The sequence below is a fragment of the Gymnoscopelus microlampas genome (genome assembly GCF_963454915.1).
Source record: "Gymnoscopelus microlampas genome assembly, chromosome: 21".
NCBI classification, from domain to species: domain Eukaryota; kingdom Metazoa; phylum Chordata; class Actinopteri; order Myctophiformes; family Myctophidae; genus Gymnoscopelus; species Gymnoscopelus microlampas.
In genome coordinates this window covers 37,506,460-37,528,233 of record NC_139958.1, presented here as the reverse complement: position 1 = coordinate 37,528,233, position 21,774 = coordinate 37,506,460, and the positions used below count along the sequence as shown (strand labels likewise).

The 21,774-nt window shown below is 41.6% G+C and overlaps 1 protein-coding gene across 1 annotated transcript; it reads right to left on the bottom strand.

The window, feature by feature from the left end:
- Positions 1-1,452: 1,452 nt before the first annotated feature.
- ccdc62 (coiled-coil domain containing 62) lies at positions 1,453-10,412 on the bottom strand. Its single transcript, XM_084046690.1, has 11 exons — positions 10,124-10,412; positions 8,249-8,441; positions 7,545-7,711; positions 6,752-6,853; positions 5,933-6,104; positions 5,240-5,341; positions 4,625-4,713; positions 3,940-4,040; positions 3,121-3,277; positions 2,560-2,780; positions 1,453-2,268 (listed from the first exon to the last, which is right to left on the bottom strand). Exons 2-11 carry the CDS (start codon positions 8,424-8,426, stop codon positions 2,229-2,231), a joined length of 1,329 nt encoding a protein of 442 aa, XP_083902816.1. The 5' UTR covers positions 8,427-8,441; positions 10,124-10,412; the 3' UTR covers positions 1,453-2,228.
- Between the last annotated feature and the right edge of the window lie 11,362 nt (positions 10,413-21,774).

Sequence of the window (21,774 nt, the reverse complement as noted above, 5' to 3'; positions counted from 1 at the left end):
TCATTCATATCCATATTGTGATAGGAGACATCATCTGTGCAGTGGTGGAAAAAGTACTCACATTTACTTAAGTAGGTACTGTAATCAGTGCAATATAGAAACACTCTGTTACAAGTAAGTCTGGGGTTCAAAATGTACTTGACTAAAAGTAAAGAAGTATTGGCATCAAAATGTGCTTAAAGTAGTATTATGTAGTAGTAGTAGTATTATGCAGAATGTCCCATTTCAGTGTTTCAAAAGTTCTCAAATGTATAAAAATGGTCTCAATATAGGGCTGAAGTGGTAATGTATATTTTGTAATAATAATCCAAATCTACTTATCTACTAAATCAAATAATTGTAGTGAAGTAAAAGTACAATATTTGCCTCTGAGATGTAGTGGAGAAGTAAAAGTACAGAAAATTGGAAGTACTCCAGTAAAGTAAAAATATCTGTGATATGGCATAGCCTAACTAAGTGCTGTATTTGCCTGGTTTTAATCACCTAAGCCTTATTTTATACTTTCAAACACTTTCAGAAATATATATTAAGAAAAAGCCAGATTTTGCTTCTACAAGCTCACAATACATCACAGCACGTTGTGAGCGTACATCTGGTGTTTTTGAAAATAATTGGGACAACAAAAAAGCCCTATCTCACCTCATTCCCCCTCAGATCCGGCCAACCTTGCATTGCGACACACGCAATATTTGTTTCCTCATTAATTAACTCCTGTATAATGTATAGTAGACTTACTTAATCCATTTTCTCCCTGATAGTTCCTAGAATTTGTTACTATGTGTCTCAGATTTCTGTTTGTTTTTACCCTGTTTTGTCTTCCCATGTTTGGACTGCCTACCTTACCTAAGTGTTACCCATTCCTTGTTGTTAAATAATTACTGGACTTGATCTGCCTTGCTTTCTGGATCATCACCCCTGACTGACCCACACCATGACGGTAGGATCTGACCAACAATGGATCCAGCAGAGAAAGTGACAATTTTTTGAAAAGTAGGTAAATGAGTTTGACCAGGCAGTGGCTTGTTTCATTGCCTCCAGCCTGCTAGACACCAGGAGATCTTGGTCCAGCAGAACTGGTTTAATGAGAGGCCTTGGGTCCCAGCCCTCGTTTTCAGTCCTGGCCCCAGTCTCCCTTCTCCAGAACCCTTCTCTCTGGTCCCTTGTTGTCTACTTGAATTCAAATAGCAGATCTACATGCTCCATCATGACAAGTGGGTAGATCAGTGGAATGCATATAAATAAAGTGAAATGTGCATTAATTAAGCCTCTTTAATGTGCCTTTATTCTGCGGTGCTAGCGTTTTACCTAAAAGTAGGGTAAGTGACTACAGGATTCAAAACAAAATCATGTGCCATAGTGGACATCACCAACCTTTAGCAAACTCTAAATGAACATGATGGCAGAATTATAATGAAATAACTTGGTGAAGTAGAAAACATTTTATTAGTCTCATACAAAACTTGCCATGTGGTTTTGCACATGAATATTGTACAAAGTAGAAAATTACAGATACAAAACTCAACATTCATCAAAAAATATATGTTTAGCACACCATTTCAAGTACATTTCAAGAGCTTGTCTTTGAGCAATCCAGGTTTGTAGGCAGTGAAACTGGAATAACAATAAAAAGGTCAGCCTATTCATACCACCCACTCCTGACAGAATGTTCATAAAAATGCTGGAGAAGATAATTTCCTTCTCTGATATATTTATGTAAAAAATAATAATACAATGCATAATTATAACATACATAAAGTAGCTAATCCATGAAAATAAAACCTTTAAGAAGAGTCCTTCTGATTTATTGGTGGCATAATTCATTCAACATTATGTTTTCTCATTAATTTTGGTGTTGCACTGTAATCCCAGTCATGGATTGTTTTGAACACAGGTTAATACATACATTCTTAGAGTATGATTGCAGATGGAAAACATGAAATGTTCTTAGACCTATAATCATAGACCTAAATATACCGTAAGTCTGTTTTACGCTTGTTTATCAACATTAGGAGGCAAACAAACCTATTGCAGCACCAGTCATGATCTTTTTCTACAGTGTTACTCCTATCAAGAGCTTAGTCACCTAGAGAATACACAGAATGTGTCCAGTTAGTTTTGATGGAGGGGCTAACCATTACATTCTTATCACTAATAGGGCAATTAGGCGCTGTAGAATTCTGTGTATTCTAAAATTGTGTGAACCTTGGGCTGTCTCTGTGGATCTTTGGCTATGTGCTAGGGTCAGGCTTTGGGTGGAGTTTTGCTGACCTGTTGGAAAAATAAAGCAGTGTTATGTAACGGTAACAAACAACATTAGATCAACAAGGCCAAACTATGTTTTGTCATTGAATGAAGCCTCCTTGGCAAACTGTCTTAGATCCCAAGTTGTTAATAAACTGGGAGGAGGTGTTACTTTAATTTCTGACACCAAAATGATCCTAAACTCAAGCATCGAAACATCTAACTTCTCACACACTTGTTGCCATACCCCACAAAAGGAGGTGGAAAGTGGAGCGATGACGAAAGCGGTTGGTGATGAAACATGTCCAAGTAATTTACCTTGCGTATGGACCTGGTGTAGTTGTGGGGGAACTGTTGGACATGTAGAGGTGAGAGGGCTCACTTTTCCTTCCCTCGTGGTTATCGCCGAGTCCGACAGCGATGACATTGTCCTGTGAAGAGCTTAGGCAACCCCGGGTGCTCAGATCCAAACTGGCTACCATCTCCCTCGACTCACCCAGCATTCGCTGCAGACAATACGTGGAGAAGGAATAATCACCCTGACAAAAGAAATAAGAATCCCGTTAACATGCCAATCAAAATGTGTGGTACATTATTCACTCACTTGGGTGATACTTTTGGAAAGAGATTTTCCAGTTATCTATTTAATCACACGAAGCTAGTATCCGTATTCAGCTTGTAGATCAGCTATTTTCGGCGAAGGAATTTGGTGTAGAGGGAAAAAAGGACCAGACCAAGTAGTATAGGTCTGCTCCGGTCAACTAATATCAGGTTTAAATGATTAATATAAAGAATACAATAATTTTGTACAACTGTTTCAAGTGATCCATTCCGAACACAAAGGGCTATATAACATAAGCTGCTCTATGAGTTTCTTACATCGTTTGAGGCTGCTGAGAAAACTCCGAGGTCACCACTGACTGTGTCTTGCTGATTGACTGTTGATAGAGAACCATTATCATTTACAGGCCCAGACGTCTTCATCCTCGGGGAAGGAAATGACTGGTCCAGATATCCACACATTGAATCACCTTGGCTGAGAGAGAAAAACACTTATTTAGGACCATCTCCACCCTCTCTCTTCCTCTCTCCATCACCACTTCCTCTTCATCTTCACCTATCTTTCCTCCTTGCTCTCTACTCCCTCCTCCCCTCTCTTTCCCTCGCCATCTAAGTTTGTGTCCCATCAGTGCATGTTACTAACATTGTATGCATCCATGTCCCATCAATCCATGTTACCAACCCAACGTTCGGGGACCTCTTCCCCGGAGCTTTAGTGCTTTCTCATTTCACAGGTTCCTGTGGATCATCATGACTGCAGACCCCCTGGCAGCGGATCGATGGTTTACACGGAATAGAACTGCAGTCTATTATTATAGCTGCTATTATTGTTATTGTTGTCACTATTGTCGTTGCTGTTAGTATTATTGCTGTCCATCTTTGTGTCTCCCTCACCCCTCCCAGCCTCTGTCTGTATATCTCTCTCTCTGTCTCCCTCCCTCTCTCTTCCACCCGACATCGTCAAGGCAGATGGCCGCCCACCCTAGAGACTGGTTTCTTCCCGTTAAACGGGGGGTTCCTTTCCAAATGCTTGCTCAGGGGGAAAAACATTGTGTCTCTATGTCAAGTGTCTTGAGACAACTTGTTGTGATTTGGCATCATAATAGCATTTTCAACTAATATCTTCCACATATCGACCTGCCATGCGATCCTCTTCTGTTCCTCTCCCTCAGGGCTTCACGGGTGCTGTCCAGGTTCAACTGCAACAGCTGCACGTCATTCTGCTGATTCTCACACACCTCAAACATGGAAAACACATAATTTCTAAGCCTGATTCATACTTCGTTGCACGGCGGTGTCTCACGCCAAGAATAGCCAGCCTACAAGCTCACAACACATTGCGGGTACGACGCGTTGTGAGCTTGTAGGTCGACTATTTTCGGCACGGGACAGAGCATAAATTAGGCATTACACATCAGTGTTTTGTGAGAAACAAACTGTTACATTCTAATACCTAAAACTTCTAAGTCTTGTCCAAAACGCTGTGCTGTGCTTTTGTAATTATTGAACAGCTCAGGCCACAGAGCCAAAGCTGAGGAATTCATTTCACTGCACACCTTAGGTATGCAGTGAAACCAGATTGGTACCTCTGACATCAGACAACACTGTGAAGTGAAGGGGAAGAACAAGGAAACAAGTATCTCATACACTGTGATATAGAGGCTGGAGAGCTGTTTAACTAAATACTTACAGTAAGTGCATTTGTTAGTGGGTGATTGTTTTGTTTTCTAGCCTCTTTTCAAAGTTATAAAGCTGAAGACTGCATGTTGGAGATGAGGTTTGTTTAATTTAGTAACATATTATGATGATGAGGACTGAGTACCTGTCTCAAGCAGTTCAGCTCAGACTCTGTGCGTTCCTGTTTAGAGCGAGCAAGTAGTAGCAGCTCATCCTTCCAGCTATCGCCCTCTCCTGGTAGAAAATAAACCATCATTAAGCATTGACATGACTAATCAATCACTGCTCCACAAGCAAGGAGAACTAGCTCATCTTGTTTACGGTAACAATGGCCTGACATTCTGACAGGTTACATGAACCACCCAATGATCACAATCAAGAAAAACAAAGATAGTAAAGACACAATGAACCATTATGTCATTCATGATGATGGCTTGGATTCAAGGTTATGTATGGAACGCTCAGATCAGTCACATTTTAAGCATTCTTAACCCCACTGGGAGGCAAACTGCAGATGAAAGGAAATAACGTGTGATACAGTATGTCTTATTTTCCTGAACTGCGTTCATTCAATGCATTCCATCAAACTTTTGGCTACAGTTTGCTTCTCACTGCAGTTTACAATGCTTAGAATGTGTTCTGTTACCTCTCCTTTAAAATAGCCCTTGCTATCTAGATCTGGATCTAGATAGATAGATAGATGTACTCACTGGGGGCACCTAAAATAAAATGTGTATGCTTGGCACAGTGTGATGGTTACCTGACAAGGCCAGCTCCCTACGCAGGAGTTGTGCCTCCTGTTTGAGACGAATCATCTCCTCTCTCTGGGCACTGCTTTGTGTTACATGCTGCTGTAGCTCTTCTAAAACCAAAAACAACAGTTTTTGGTTTTAGACAAAAACAATATCATCTAGCCTCATTTGTTAATGGTAAGAGCAATAAGTCATCAAATAATATACCCTGGCACATCCCTCCCTCACTCTTTAAAATGTACTCACACCCTCCCATAACCTTGCTTCCCACTATCATGTCCAACTGCATTTAAGCTGAAAGGCCATTACAGTTCGCTATATCCATGCATAAAGTAATAACCTAATAAATTGACAGATACATTTAAACTACCTTTCTCTTTACTTGGCATAATGAAACAAAATAAAACTGCTTCTTTACACATTTGACACTGTTGCTAAAGAAAAAACATATAATGCCGTCTGCTCTTGCACATTTTGCTGCTAAAAGATATTGAACCAGTCTTTAGAGGCTTATCATAGCTTAGGTAGATGGGTAGAGAAACTTCTATGTGTCGAAGCAAGACACTTAACCCCTAACTGCTCTCCGTAGCGCCTACTGCTCCTGGTTAAATGCAGATAACACATTTCACTGAGTATGCAGTGAAATGTGACAAATACCGCAAAGGAGTGCAGACTATATTATGGCATGTAATGTATTGTACCTTTCAGATGCGTGTTCTCACCCCTGGCCTCTCTGTGGCAGCGTGTCTTCTCCTCCAGGTCTTTCAGAAGCCTGCTGTCCTGTGTCTGCCTCTCCTTCAGTGCCATCTCCACATCACGCAGGCGCTTTGTGAGGTCAACAATGTGAACGGTGGCCTCTATTACATCTTTGTCCTGTTGGGAAAAAACAATTTCCTAATCTAATCATACCTCACACAAATGATGTCGAGTGCCTGAATGACTAGCACCTTGTTGCACCCATTAAGACCTGGAACTTTGTCATTTTTAGATTTGAGCTAAAAAGCATTATTTTACACTTTGGGCTATTCAAAAATAGCAGATATACAAGCTCATAGCGCGGCACCGAGTGCCGCGCTACGAGCTTGTAGATCTGCTATTTTTGAAAAATCGTGAAAATGTGTGCAAATCTTTGAATATATATATTTTTAAAGCGAACATTTTTAACTCAAATCTTTGCTTCTGGGGGTCCCTGGAACAAAATATTTTGATGAGGGTCCGCGGCCAAATACATATAATTTTGAGGGTCCTTGACATGAAAAAGATTGAGCACCACTGATATAGAAACATACGTTTTTCATAAAACTGTTGGGATTTAGGAGACATATATTGAGGAGGATCTAAGTACCAGAGCGATGTTTGCAACACCGTGACCAGCTGTAACCTTGAATAGTGCTCAATCCTATTTCTCTTATTACCTGTATCTTTTGCATAGATACCAGGTATCAGACCAAAATATTATACAAAAAAAGAAAAAAGAAGAAAAGCGTTCTTAGAAATCAATAAGTAGTCAAATGATGTACCTTGAGTTTGAGCATTGCGCTGAGTTCCTCCTCCCTGACCTGCAGGGAGCCAACTTGAGAGGATAAAGCCATTACCGTAGTGCTGAGGCTTTGGTTTCTTTGCTGGCACGGAGAAGAGACAAAGTAGCATTATTTCAGTTAGCCACTTCAGCTCAGGATTAACCATTTACCATTTATTGCAATGATATTGCATTCAGTTTGGCGGTGTGACTCTGCTCCTGTGATATTACAAATTACCTGAGCAAGACACAGAATCTGAGATCACAAACCCCCCCGGAGCAGTGCATAAGATACAGTTATTACACGAACATAACAGTGAACCTTCAATTGCATGATTAAAGACACAACATATCATAGTACAATCCACAGAATCATCCTCAACAGGGAGGAGGCCGGGGAGGTGGAGGGAATTTGAACGCTGACAGCTGTACAACCAGCTGTGACAGCTAAGCACGTAGAATGAACAGTGAACAGAGGACTGCTTAAAAGGACCGCCTGAGTTGCACCGTGGGTATGAGGGTGTGTGTGAGATAGCTTGTAGCGAATGAGAGTGAGGTTGAACGTGGAGAGACAGACTGACTTGTTGAGACAGACTGGTGGGTGTATTTATGAATTAACTTGCTAGCGAATGAATGGGGGGTTCCGGGGAGAGTGAGCTAACGATGTACACCTCCTGCCTTTCGAGCCTACCTGAACTATCCCCCTGAGTTAATAATAATACGCTGGATTATTGTCATTGCATTTGTGATGAAGAGAGACACAAAAGATGTCGGTGTTAATGTTTTCGTAGCACCTCAAGGTCTTGATATTTTTGGCTGGTGTCCTGCTGTTTGTTTCCAAGCTTCTGGAGCTGCTGCTGGGTCACTCTGAGTTCCTGTTGGATCTCCCTCTCCCTGGTTTCCACAATCTTGACACGTTTGGTGAGTACCCGGATCACCTCAGTACGCTTCTGCAGCTCATCTATAGCCCGGTTTAAAACATGAGATTAATTACTCTCCCCTCAGCGGGTTTTTCGATGCCTGAGTGGTTGGGATTTTTTCGTCATAAAAGTGTCCATCTAAGACTTATTCTAAGACGTATTAAACATTTTGTTTGTAAAACTGGATGGAAGAGATTATGTACAGTTGTACACAATATGACTGGGCAATATGTACAAAATCAAGTATCACAAAATGTTAGACCAAACACCTAGATATCAATATTGTGACAACAATATCATATTGTGATAGTGAATGAAAAAAAGGTTTCAAAAATGGTTAAAATCTATTTTCACTATTTTTGGAAAATGTAGATAAAAATGTAATGATTAATACCAGGAGAACACTTTTCCCATATCACGATATTACAATATCCAAAATCCCAGATGATATCCAGTCTCATATCACAATATCGATACAATATTGATATATTGACCAGCCTTAACTCACAATGTGTTAGTCATCATGGCTTGTTTTATACGGAAGCTTATTCTGGCATATAGACTTAATAGTTTCTCACCTTGTAATCGTGCACATCGCTGCTCTAGAGTAAGGACTCTCTGGCGGTCTTGTTCCCAGGCTTGCAGCTGTTTATGATGAGATGCAGCCATGGTATTGAGCTCTCTGTCCCGGTCCTTCAGTTCAGCAATTAGGAGCTGCAGCTCTCTCCGTTGCTTTTGGATGGTGGCACACTCCATATCGCTCACCGGACTCTAAACGAATGCATGAAAAACACATCCAATAAGACTGTCACATGGGCACTATGTATACGGTCAAACTTGCAATGCTATTATAAAGACAAAGTTATTTGTCTTTGCTTTGTCCCAATCGTTCTTCTGCAATTTTATTTTTCTTTATCTAATATTTATAGATCACAGACGTTTTTTCTGTCTTTTTTTTCCTCTGTTCATTATTGTTTTTTGTTTTTAATATTAAATAAATCAATCTATAGGTAATGTAAACTACTGTATGAGGTACTCGCATAAGCCCCCCTAGGGTTTCTTACCTCACCGGCACAACAACTAATACTGTAAACTTTCCCTTGGAAAGAGCTATTATGTTATACTTATGTTTATATAAGTACTGTTGTGCAAATATATCATAAATAAATGCATCCCATGTCTATAATGTATTATAAACATACTTGTGCCTTATATTCTGCGTATAACACTGTATCACTATAATGCAATCATCAAGCACTTATAATGCAATCATAACACATGTAGCCAGGCTTGGAATTTCGTCATTTTAGGGACAATCTTTGAGGGCACAAAGGCAGGAAGGCCATCAAATAAAACACGATTTTAGTCCATTGAAAGAATTAATTGAATCTAAGGGATAAGGATGATTTTAAATTTCATATGTACACTATCTGCAGTGAAATAAATAAAGCATCCATCCATGCATTATCCATGCTCAGCCCTGCACCAATCAAAGTCACTGGATTGGTGTAAAGATGGGGACTCAGGGCTAAGAATTCAGAATCTCAACAAAAGACACTGGTGTCTACATGACAAGAAAGAGACACTGGTATCTACATATTGACAAGAAAGAGCAGAGGAGAAAGTGATACAGTCAGCTGGGGCATTAAGGCCACTGTGGCCTCAGAGCATGCCATTGTTTTGAGGGGCACAAGGCCAAACTGAGGGGCAACGACGGGCATGGCCACGTCCTGCCCTGCGTGTAGCTATGAGCTATGTAGTCTAATTACTACATAGCTATATAGCTCACACCAATTTTTCTACGTGGGATAGAACTCAATTGCATTCTATTAAACTAATATTCTGAGAGCACCAAACAGCTTTCACCTTATTGACATGTAAGTTGTGAAAATGAGGACTTTTGTCTCTCAGAGGTTGGATGGACATTAGGCAGTCATCCACAGCTGACCCAACTTAATTCTGTTAAGTTGTAACTTTACTGTCTGTCTGTACCAATCATCAAGTACGAACACATAATATAATTACATGTAGAAATCACTTAGTTGGAAACAAACTGCAGTAGTCGTGAACATTTAACGGATACAGGATAAGTGGGCACTAGAGACATCTGGGCACCTCGATGTAAAATTGCCTATTTTGTTCAAAATGTAAAAAAAAAAAAAAAAAAGTAATGTAAAGTATACATGATGTGGACATGCACAGTACTTCATTATCAGACTTGATTTTATCCTTCAACTTCTTGTTTATGCCCCAAAATGACTGGTTTTGTAGCAATTGCAGACACATTAGACTTGTGAATTGTCGAATGTTGAAGCATGGTCACGTATACTTTGCTTGACTTATAAACATTTTTAAAATATTTCATTTTGGATTTATTTTGGAATAAATAGCCAATTTAACACTGAGGTGCCCACTTCTGCCCACCTATCATGTTACCATGTTTAACTACTAACCTCTTTTTCAGGGGTTCTGTGCCAGGAATTGTAATGTGTGCATAGATCTCTTCTTCATCTTTATGTGTCTTTTTGTTCACCATAACACACGTACACAAGACACTTGAGAGCATCCAACACCAGTGAGCAGTTGGTAAACATGCCTGTCTTCAATTTGTAAAGAGACAATGTTCTCTCCTCGGCCATCATGAACGCCATTGCAGAAACACTACTTTACTCAAATGCTCCAAACTATTCATACTTTTCAGCTGCTATAAAGCGTGATCTCCAGATACATGTTTGTTTACTACCAGTCACCTTCGGATGACGTTACGATTTACTACTGGCGCTTTCGGATGACGTCTAACAGCGTAACCTGCCCCAGTGGTGGAAGTACATTTACTCAAGTACTGTACTTGAGTATGTTGAGGTATTTTTTTTTACTTTTTTATTTCCAATTTCCAATACACTTTCACTACATCTCAGAGGCAAATGTTGTACTTTTTACTCTAAATTTACAATTATTTGAAAACTTAAGTTACTAGTTACTTTGTATACTACCTATAATAATATTATTTATTATTAAAATAATATTATTTATATAATATTAATATATAATTAATAATATTAATACAATACATTTTGGTAATTTGAAAATAGCCGATCTGCAAGCTCACGCGATGCAACGGGTTGTGAGCTTGTAGATCTGCTATTTTCAAAAGATTTATATACATTTTATCCATTTGAAAACGTATGAACTGGGACAATTTGCGTAATGAGTACTTTCTACTTTTGGTACTTTAAGTACATTTTGATACCAATACTTTTGTAGGCCTACTCATAGCCGCAGCGCCCCCTGAAAATAATTTATGAAAAAAATAAATAAAAATGCAAGTATTTTTTTTTAAATTGCATAATGTGCGTGTTGTTGTTGGTCGTTATTTGGGGGGGATTTAGTGCAATATGTGTTCTGGAACCGAATTAAAGTAACAAAACCCCCCCAAAAAAGTAACAAACCCAGGAAAAACACATTTTCACACAAAACGTGTTCCCGCGGCCCTGTTTGTACATTTACGGAATTCCAGACTTTTGAGTATTTATGCAGTATTGATACTTTTACTTAAGTAAAAAAAAAAACGAGTACTTTTTCCACCACTGGCAGCACCTGCCTCTTGTCGGTAAACGACACTGTGTGCGCATGAGCGAGCGCTCCCTTCCACCGCCTCAGCCAATCAGAAGCCGAGTTCTCGCGGCCAATCACAAGTCGAGTTTTAAAATGTCTCGCGCAGCTAACGGCTAACGCGTCGCCATGGTAACGAACCGCGAGGGCTCACGGATCGTTTCGTTGATGATTCAAACCCTGTGCTGTGATTGGCCAGTTCCAGCTTTAAAACGGCGAACGTCAATTTCAATGTATCAGTTGCACTTTGACTTTGACCAGGACAGTTCAAAGGGAGACATAGGCCTACAGAGAAAGGAACAGCAACATCTTTACTTCAAAGCTCTACAGCAGCAGCAACTTTCAAACATCAGTGACGATGCTCATTGCTCCAAGGCTACATCCTCCTCTTCATCCCACAACAGTGGTAAAGGAGACGGAGACGGCTGAGCAACTATATTATCAGCCATATCAAGACCTTGCAACAGGGCCATCCATCTTTTCACCTGTGTCTCCTACTTATTCCACCCTCAATGAGATGCAGGTGCGGGATATTGCACCCTTGCAGTATTATGACCTGCAACCCAGTAGTGACATGACTCTGCAGGCAGGAGACGATTTAGACCTGTCTATCTCTGCCATATATGGCATGCTGCTTCACCCCGACGTAAGCCTTACTCCCGGGACAATGATGGACACCACCATCACGCCCCGTCCTCAGATGTCCACCGCACACAGCCCTGGCTCAACTGGTCCCCAGATGACCACCAGTAGTTGGTGTGACACGACGCTGCCAGTTGCCACAGGACTAGACGATGAGGTAATGGCTGCATTAAATGATCTGCTTTTCCCCGGCTCAAGCCTTTCTCAGGAGACAGTGATGCTGGACATGGACACCACCACTACTGCGCACCTTCATCAGATGGCCGCCGCCACCACAGCCAGCCCTGGCTCAAGCCTTCCTCAGATGGCCACCGTCAACAGTCCTAGCTTAAGTCTTCCACAGGGGACGTTGATGGTCACCATGCCCAGCCCCAGCAGCTCAGGACTTCTTCAGGAGACGATGACGGACACTACTAGTGCGCAGTTTCCTCAGATGGTCACCGTGTACAACCTCGCCTCAGGTCTCCCTCAGGGGACAATGATGGACACAGTACAAAGCCCCCCCAGCGCAAGTCTTCCTCAGAGGGCCACCGTGAAGAAGAGGGGCCAGCAGCCTGTCATGGATGCCGAGGTCAAGCGGGAGCTCCGTCTACAGAAAAACAAGGAAGCTGCCAGAGCGCTCCGAGAGAAGAACAATGACTATGTGAAGTCTCTGGAGATCCGTCTCAAGGCGCTGGAGGGAGACAAGAAGCAGCTGCTTGAGAGGCTGCAGTACTTGGAGATTGTCTGCCATGTGCATGGCATTTCTCCTCCGTAATCAATTATAGACTCTTATATGTATTATTATGTAAGTATTGTACATTTATATTGTTTTATAATATTGCTTATTGTATTTTGGATTTGGTCAATAAACAAACCCCAAAGAAAACAAATAATATGTATTTTATCTTGTTCAAGACACTACATTTCAACCACAGCACAGCAGTATCTCAAACCTAGTGTCAATGTTCTGGGCATGTCATAATAGGTGAACATTCAGATAAAATAACAGATCTACAAGTTCACAAAGCATTGCCACACGTTTTGAGCTTGTAGATTCACTATTTTCAGCAGAGATTTGGTGTAGAGGGAAAAAATGAGTGTATTCTGTACCCCTTGGGGATGACCCCCGATCAACAAAATATATCTAGGGTTTAAGTGGCTGTCTCATCATATCGAGAATGGTGTTCTCCATTGATTACAATACAGAAATCCGGTAGGAGAAAATACAATAAAGATACAAACAATGTTCTGTAACCATAACTATCAGAAGATAGTACAAGGTAGTATCAAAACCTACTGAGGTACAGTATCTAGTAAGGAATAGACCAGGGGTCTTCAACCTTTTCAGGCCAAGGACCCCCTAGCTGAGCGAGAGATGAAGCAGGGACCCCCTCTATATTGTATAAAATTGCGTTTCAGATGAAACATTTTTTCTGTTTACTTGGTCTGCTCTTTTTCCCCTCTACACCAATACCTCTTTGCTAAAAATAGCCGATCTACAAGCTCGCCTCGCACTGCAAGGTGTTGTGAGCTTGTAGATCTGCTATTTTTGGCTAAAGTTCTCCTCAGAAAAAGGGATGCTAGAGTTCAAGTGGTTAAGGTAAAAAAAAAGAAATCACATCACACAAAGATTTGGCGGACCCCCTGTAGTAACTCTGAGGACCCCCTAGGGGTCCCGGACCCCCTGTTGAAGACCCTTGGAATAGACAATAGTTACAGCACTATTTATGGTCACAATATTTGTACACAATCAATCAAAACTAGAAATCTGGTTTTCTTTTCATCTACTGTGATGGAGTAGACAGTAGAGGAATGTGTTGTATGATGTTGGATAAAAACAGAATCAGAAGAGTTGTGATCTTTTATAATGGCTATTTTTCTCCATTTGTTGTAATATAGGGATTAAAGTGGTTTAAATGTATATTAAAATGTAGTTGTCCAAATGGAGTTGTAAAACTTTATGCAATTACCCAAGTCAATATTTCAAAAACGTAAAACATTTGAACCATGATTTGAGGGTCTTTGAGTGGTTGCAACTCAATGCAAGAATTCCATCAATCTTTAATCAATATGCCAGTAATGCCACTACTGGTGTCTACAAATGACCCCTACACACTGCTCTTCTTGATCCTTTATATATTTTAACCATATACCCTTGCATTCCTATTCTGGGATGTCGTAATAGACAAACAATTCGGCAACGAGAGCAGATCTACAACCTCACATAACACAAACGTTGATGTGTTGTGAGCTTGTATATTGGTTATTTCTGGCAGAGATTAGGTGCAGCAGGAGAAAGGCAATGGACCAAGTAGTCTACAGACTCCTGGGGGACCTTAATGAAGAACAGATCCTTCTTTAAAAAATTGAATATCGAGGACATTTTCATTTTCTTCCATAATATAATTCAAAAAGTGAAACTTATATTCTCGATTCATTGTGCATAAAGTGAAATATTGAAAACCTTTTTTAGCGGTGCCAACCGCTCTATATCTGACTGTCTGTGTGTCTGTGTGTCTGTGTGTCTGTGTGTCTGTGTGTGTGTCTGTGTGTCCGTGTGTCCGTGTGTCCGGGTGTCCGTGTGTCAAACAAATATTGATGACAACATCAATACGGGGCTCATCAAAGGCACCGCTTCCTTCACACAGGGTGTGATTTTTGTTTTAATCTTTATGATTAATGGCATACAGCTAGACCGGCGTTAAAGCAGTGGGTCCAACCTGTAGGTCGGGACCACTGATGTGACGCAAAACATGTCACAGTCACAGTGGCCCCAAATAGGCCTCGCCCATCACACTTCACAACCCGGAAGAAGGGGTGAATTCACCTCATGCACTGGGTGAGCAACTCAATGCAAGTGGATGGGAGGCGATATCCGGTGCCCTCTCTATTATTTTTTAACTCTATGGTCGGGACGCACAGGTTCCCCAGATGACAGTGAAGTGACAATTGAATTTTTTAATACCAACAAAAATAAAAAAATAAAAATACCATTACTGCTTCAAAAATAATCAACAAACTATACAATAAAAAACTGGTCAAACATTGGCCAAATTGTCAAATAATATAAGAAAGGAAAAAAAATAGCCGATTGCCAGGCGTTGTGAGCTTGTTTCACAATATTCATCTGTGGAACAAAGTCAAACTAAATGTTATCTCCTCGCCTCAATTCCTACAATGCCAAGTGCTTATCAGGGCCCCACCACTTTTATATCTGTAATATAATTACTCAATGTTTTCAGCATAATAAACATTACCGTACTGACTGAAAGCAAGGAGATTTGAATTTAGTCCTCCAATTCAAGAGTCAGACCAATACTTGTCAGGGTAATAAAACTGCTCATGTTATTACATTAAATGGATATTTACATAATACAAACTGCTGCTGAGTAATGGACAAAAAAAAGAAAATCAGTATTCAAACTCAGCGATTGTCAAGTAGTGTAGCAGCCAGGCTCCGCACAGTAGATGACTGCAGTTGCATCAGCTTGCTCCCAGAGTATTTGCTCTTGACAGCCTAATGGAGAGGGACAATTAGCATTAGCATTCATCTATAGCATCTCCATCTTACTCCAACTACCAATGCCTTCGCTTGACATCTCACTTGGAACTTTGTTTTCCCCTCATTGACGACAACTACATTCTTAGGGATGCGCTGCATGATTGGCTGTAGGTGAGCCTCATCATAATGTGGTGTAGTGCTGCTGTGTAGGATTCTGCAACACAATTAGAATCAAAAGACAAAATGTCAAGCTAGCCATCTGTACTAATAAGCCAATATATCCCCCATTGATTCTATTCAACTCACCCATGACTGGGTTATTATTGCACTCACTGCAATATTGTAGGCCAAAGAAAAACAGGTGTAATACACCACTGTTTCTCAATGTCGGGTCCGGGGGCCACGTACTCTGTAACTCTGAAAATGCACACATTTGTACACTCTCATAAGCACTGAGGATTTTACGGTGTAGATTGGGTTACCCAGAGATTAAAATATGATATGCATTGGCCCTAATGCATATCAAACTGGGGTCCTTGAAATGATAAAGGTTGAGAATCACTGTAATACACCACAATAGTTGTGTGGAATGTGACTGAATTATGACCTCAGGTTACAGGTACTTATTTCAAGACCCAACATACATGTGGATGCAATGTTTTGTGGGCTTGTAGATCTGCTGTTTTCTGCAAGCAGCACGTCGTGTGACAGTTAGGATTTGGGATTAACATGTTTATTTGATTGGTACTGTAACATTCTATAGCCTCATCCAGTAGTTTACCTATTTCACTCCAAATACCCAGGCCTGCATAAAGGCAGTTCTGTTAATAGGCTTTCTTAAATCATCAAAATCATGATGCTCTGAAAGAGGTAAATCAATCTATGGATGGGGTTAGATAAAATATTATTTTCTGACTGTCTTCTAAGCTGTCTGCAGATTGAAGGAGGTGAAAAACAATATAAGATTCCTTGCTCCTTTGGTAAACTAGCACTGTCATGTTTTATCATACAACTGAATGTACATGGTTTCATTGTACCATTGTCTTCAGATAAATCTCGGGCCTGACAAAAACATTCCAAAATCTCAAGCACACATTTTTCTAAACCTGATATTCTCAACCTTCAGTTATTGGAATGAAGAGTATCTCATAGCTTATATTTCACACAAAATCCAAAGGGAACACCTTACCATGATAACAAACATGAAACTTGATATATAAAAATGAAAAAAAGATCTCCCACCTAGAGAGAGATAGATAGATGCAGCCAGGTGTTCTCTTGACCTGCTCAGATGGGGGGCCTGTTTGCTGGTTTCTGTCCTTAATGATGGTGTGTCCTGTTCACCGTTCTGTGTGAGGACATTTTGTCATGTGTAACTTAATCTACTTTCTAATTTAATCACTATGCAACATGTTGTGAGCTTGTAAATCTCTTTTCAGCAAAGATATCTAGTGTAGTGGGGGGAAAAGGACAGGGCCTAGTATAGAGTGCTGGGAGACTCCGGTCAACTAAGTATAGGTTTTAAGTGGTTATGTCACTTAATTTCTTTATTAAGATGTACCTACTACCTACTTGAAGGTGCTTGGCTGATGGTGTGAGTCCTTGGCAGGGTCCAGGTTGTCCTGCTTGGATGGATGACCTCTGTACTGGTTTCTCTCCTGGATGAAGGCTCAACGGGTCAGCCATGGGCGCTCTCTTCATGGTGGCAAACTGCCATGGGGAACATAATAGGAAACACCAGTAGTAGAAAAAGCACTCCGATTTCGGACTGAAGTAAAAGTAGCATACTTACCTACTTAAGTCAAGGTAAAAAACATATTAGCATCAAAATATATACTTAGTTACATTACACCTCTGGGGAACACAAGTGTTCATTATCATTCATGGCAACATCATCATCATCACTAAGACATGGAACCCAGCTCACCTGCTTGGGTGCTTCTCCACATGAGGTATCTTGAGCTTGAACCCTCCCCAGGGCCACCCATGGTGTCAGTGGGTTGTTGGGGTTCTGGTTCAGGCTAAAGTAAAGTAAAGGTGTCATTTTCCATATTTTGTCATACCTCTACTTGCACCTTACAAGCACACAGCGATTATATATATATATATATATATATATATATATATATATAATAAATAAAGAAATACATCACATGGATGCAACTGGGACGCATCATCAGTGTTGTAGCCTGGGGTCATAGGGTGTTTCGGGTCTCGCAACATACAACATACACCCTCGCCCAGGTGACCCAGCCAGGGTTGATCAAGCCCCGACTTACGTCCCAGTAGCACCCACGGTCAGTCCTATAGGGAAAGACAGGGCCACTCAGTCCGCTTCTCCGGAAGTACTCTGCCGGGATTCGGGGAGGCTCTGGCACGTGGAGGGACTAGGCACTGTGGGTTGTCTCCTGGCCGGGCTCCTCCTTCGTCTCACCAGGTCCAGGACCTGAGCGCTGCGCCAGATCAGATGCACCGCCCCGATCCAAACATTTCCTTCTGGCGTGATGGTTCCTTGGGCCGATACCACTAGATTGGGCCGTCTAATGGTATTAGCTCCGCTTGCGGTACGCTGGAATGGAATGGCCCTCCTAAAGGCCTCACAGCGGGTTTTTTGGGCTTCTTCCTCACGGAAGACACAGCATGGGGCGCTAACCCATACTGCTCCCGGGATGCCGTCTACATTCCGGCTGTCAACAGTCTCTCCTGTGGTCACCAAACTATTCCTGGTTGTCACGTAGTCTATAAATTCCTATGAGCCACTATAAATAGAATAACTAATAAAGAAATACATCACATGGATGCAACTGGGACGCATCATCAGTGTTGTAGCCTGGGGTCATAGGGTGTTTCGGGTCTCGCAACATACAACATACACCCTCGCCCAGGTGACCCAGCCAGGGTTGATCAAGCCCCGACTTACGTCCCAGTAGCACCCACGGTCAGTCCTATAGGGAAAGACAGGGCCACTCAGTCCGCTTCTCCGGAAGTACTCTGCCGGGATTCGGGGAGGCTCTGGCACGTGGAGGGACTAGGCACTGTGGGTTGTCTCCTGGCCGGGCTCCTCCTTCGTCTCACCAGGTCCAGGACCTGAGCGCTGCGCCAGATCAGATGCACCGCCCCGATCCAAACATTTCCTTCTGGCGTGATGGTTCCTTGGGCCGGACCTGAGCGCTGCGCCAGATCAGATGCACCGCCCCGATCCAAACATTTCCTTCTGGCGTGATGGTTCCTTGGGCCGATACCACTAGATTGGGCCGTCTAATGGTATTAGCTCCGCTTGCGGTACGCTGGAATGGAATGGCCCTCCTAAAGGCCTCACCGCGGGTTTTTTGGGCTTCTTCCTCACGGAAGACACAGCATGGGGCGCTAACCCATACTGCTCCCGGGATGCCGTCTACATTCCGGCTGTCAACAGTCTCTCCTGTGGTCACCAAACTATTCCTGGTTGTCACGTAGTCTATAAATTCCTATGAGCCACTATAAATAGAATAACTAATAAAGAAATACATCACATGGATGCAACTGGGACGCATCATCAGTGTTGTAGCCTGGGGTCATAGGGTGTTTCGGGTCTCGCAACATACAACATACACCCTCGCCCAGGTGACCCAGCCAGGGTTGATCAAGCCCCGACTTACGTCCCAGTAGCACCCACGGTCAGTCCTATAGGGAAAGACAGGGCCACTCAGTCCGCTTCTCCGGAAGTACTCTATATATGTACTCTATATATATATATATATATATATATACACACACACACACACACACACACACACACACACACACACACACACACACACACACACACACACACACACACACACACACACACACACACACACACACACACACACACACACACACACACACACACACACACACACACACACACATACATACACACATACACATACATATATATATATACATATAATATATATACACTTGTGATTGGGTTAGTCTGCTCAGAGGTCGGCAGGGTGTCTCAGTGTCTCCATCTTGTGGCCAAAAGAAACACTGGCGCAAGTTGGTGAAAAGTTCATTGATTGATTGATGTACTTTATTTAGTAAGACATGAGAACAGTACATGACAGTACATAACAGTACATGGAAGTACAAATTCGCAATACAAGGTCTACTAAACTGGATAGCTCATTAAGCACTTAGCTTGTGTAAGATGAGATCCCCACGCACACAAATCATGATGACATATAAGAGACAGACAGATATACACACTACTATACAGAATGTCATACAATCAGTTTACAGGTTACTGGTATGAAGGGTGAAAAATATGTACAAAAAAAGAAAGAGAGAGGGGGGGGGGGGTAGGTTAGGTTAGGACATGGGGTAGGTTAGGACCATTTTTGAATTGCAGCCTCCTGAAGGTGTATCTTTAGGGCATTTTTGAAAGTGAGTAGGGTTTTACACTCCTTTACTCCTTTTGGTAGGGCATTCCACATTTTAGATGAATAGCATGAGAAAGAGTTCATTCCCTTTGTTGTGCCAAATCTGGGTTGAACATGGTTTGTGGAGCTGCCTCTGGTGTTATGATCATGGAATTGATTAACATTTTGGAAGTATTTTGACAAATACAGGGGGATCCCAATGTTGTGGTGTATCTTGAAGACCAGGCCCATAGCAAGTTGCTGTACTCTGTCCTCAACCCTAAGCCATCCAATCCTAGCAAAATGGGCATGGGTTAGATGGGTTTTGTAATTGAGGCCAAGAAGTAGCCTTACAAGTTTGTTTTGGGATGTCTGGAGCCTTGTTTTTAGGGCCTTGGAGGTGTTGTGATACCATGAAGTGCATGCATAATCATAATGACCTTGTATGAGGGCCCCTACAAGAATCTTCAGAGTATTCTTACTGACTTTACGAACAAGCCTCCACATCCTCCGTGTTATTTTGTGGACCTTTTTGATCGTCTTTTCAGCGTTTTTGTCACCTGAGAGGTTTGCCTCCAAGATGGAACCCAGGTAGGTAATTTCCTCCTTTCTTGTGATAACATTTTCACCCACTTTGATCGTGAAACTCTCAGCCTTTCTAAGGTTAGGGTTGGACCCAAAGAGGATGGATTCAGTTTTACCCAGGTGTAATGAGAGTTTGTTGTCGGAGAGCCAGATGCAGATCTTGTTGAGTTCAGTGCTGAGAGTTTTCTCAACCTGCAGCCTGTCCCTGTCCGAGACCAGCAGAGCCGAGTCATCTGCGAACAGGAACAGTTTGCAGTCGCAAGCTGAAGACATATCATTCACATATATCAGGAACAGTAGTGGTCCTAGTATGCTTCCTTGAGGAACACCACAAGTCACTGGGAGGGGAGGGGACTGGGTGCCGTTTACTTCCACCACTTGCTCCCTCCCTTCCAGGTAGGATCTCATCCAGTTCACCGACGTGTCATCAAAGCCTATTGCTTTGAGCTTATTGATCATAATTGGGTGATTAACGGTGTCAAAAGCCTTCTGGAGGTCCAGCATGACCATGCCGCAATAATTGCCCTTGTCGACATCTTGTTTGATAGAGTCGTTCAAATAGAGAAGGCATGTGTCAGTGGAGTGGTTTGTTCTGAAACCAGATTGGAATTCGTAAATTAGATTTTTTTCGGCAAGGTACTTATCAACCTGTTCGTAGACTATTTTTTCCATGACTTTCGAGATGGAGCTAAGAATAGAAATAGGGCGGTAGTTGCCAGGGTCTAATTGGTTTCCTTTTTTGTACAGAGGGGTCACTCTTGCTTTTTTGAAGTCGTTAGGTTCATGGACTTGTTACTGTTGTCTATTTTAGAGACATGAGTATGGCATATTCATATTCATATTCATGTCTCTAAAATAGGCATATTCAATATGCCTAACATTTTAATACAATTTGTTCTAATAATGAACTGTATCCTATACACTTGCTATAGCCATTTACACAGTAAAATCAATTTTACTGACAAATGGACTGTTCCCGCGACGTTGAGCAATGACATAAAACATTATTATTTCATTCATGTCCTCACCTAGCCTAGACTCTCGTAGATATAAAAATGACAAAAACGATCAAATACATCTCCAAGAGTCTTAAAGGGTAAGACCACTTTGGTAGAGGTTTTGGTTGTGTAGTTACCTTGCCATAATGTAACTCCAAAGGTGGACAAGAAATCAAAAAGAATTGCTCCATTGATTAGAAATTGATAATTCAAAATATGCTCCTCATTGACTTACATTGTATGGTAAAACAGCTCTCAAAGTCACTCTTTTAGCACATAAATGAACCCAAACAAAGCTGATTCAGGCAATATAGAACATCACCAAACCCAGTACTGTTTGTTTTTTTAATAAAAATGTCAACTTCCTCAACTTTGTTGATTTTACCATTTGAAGA

Excerpts from the sequence above, each read along its gene's own strand:
- ccdc62 (XM_084046690.1), bottom strand. The coding sequence starts at position 8,426 with ATGGAGTGTGCCACCATCCAAAAGCAACGGAGAGAGCTGCAGCTCCTA. Across the intron at positions 6,105-6,751 it reads GCGCAATGCTCAAACTCAAG|GACAAAGATGTAATAGAGGC; the intron begins GTACATCATTTG and ends TTTTCCCAACAG. Across the intron at positions 4,041-4,624 it reads AGCTGAACTGCTTGAGACAG|GTGTGTGAGAATCAGCAGAA; the intron begins GTACTCAGTCCT and ends TCCATGTTTGAG.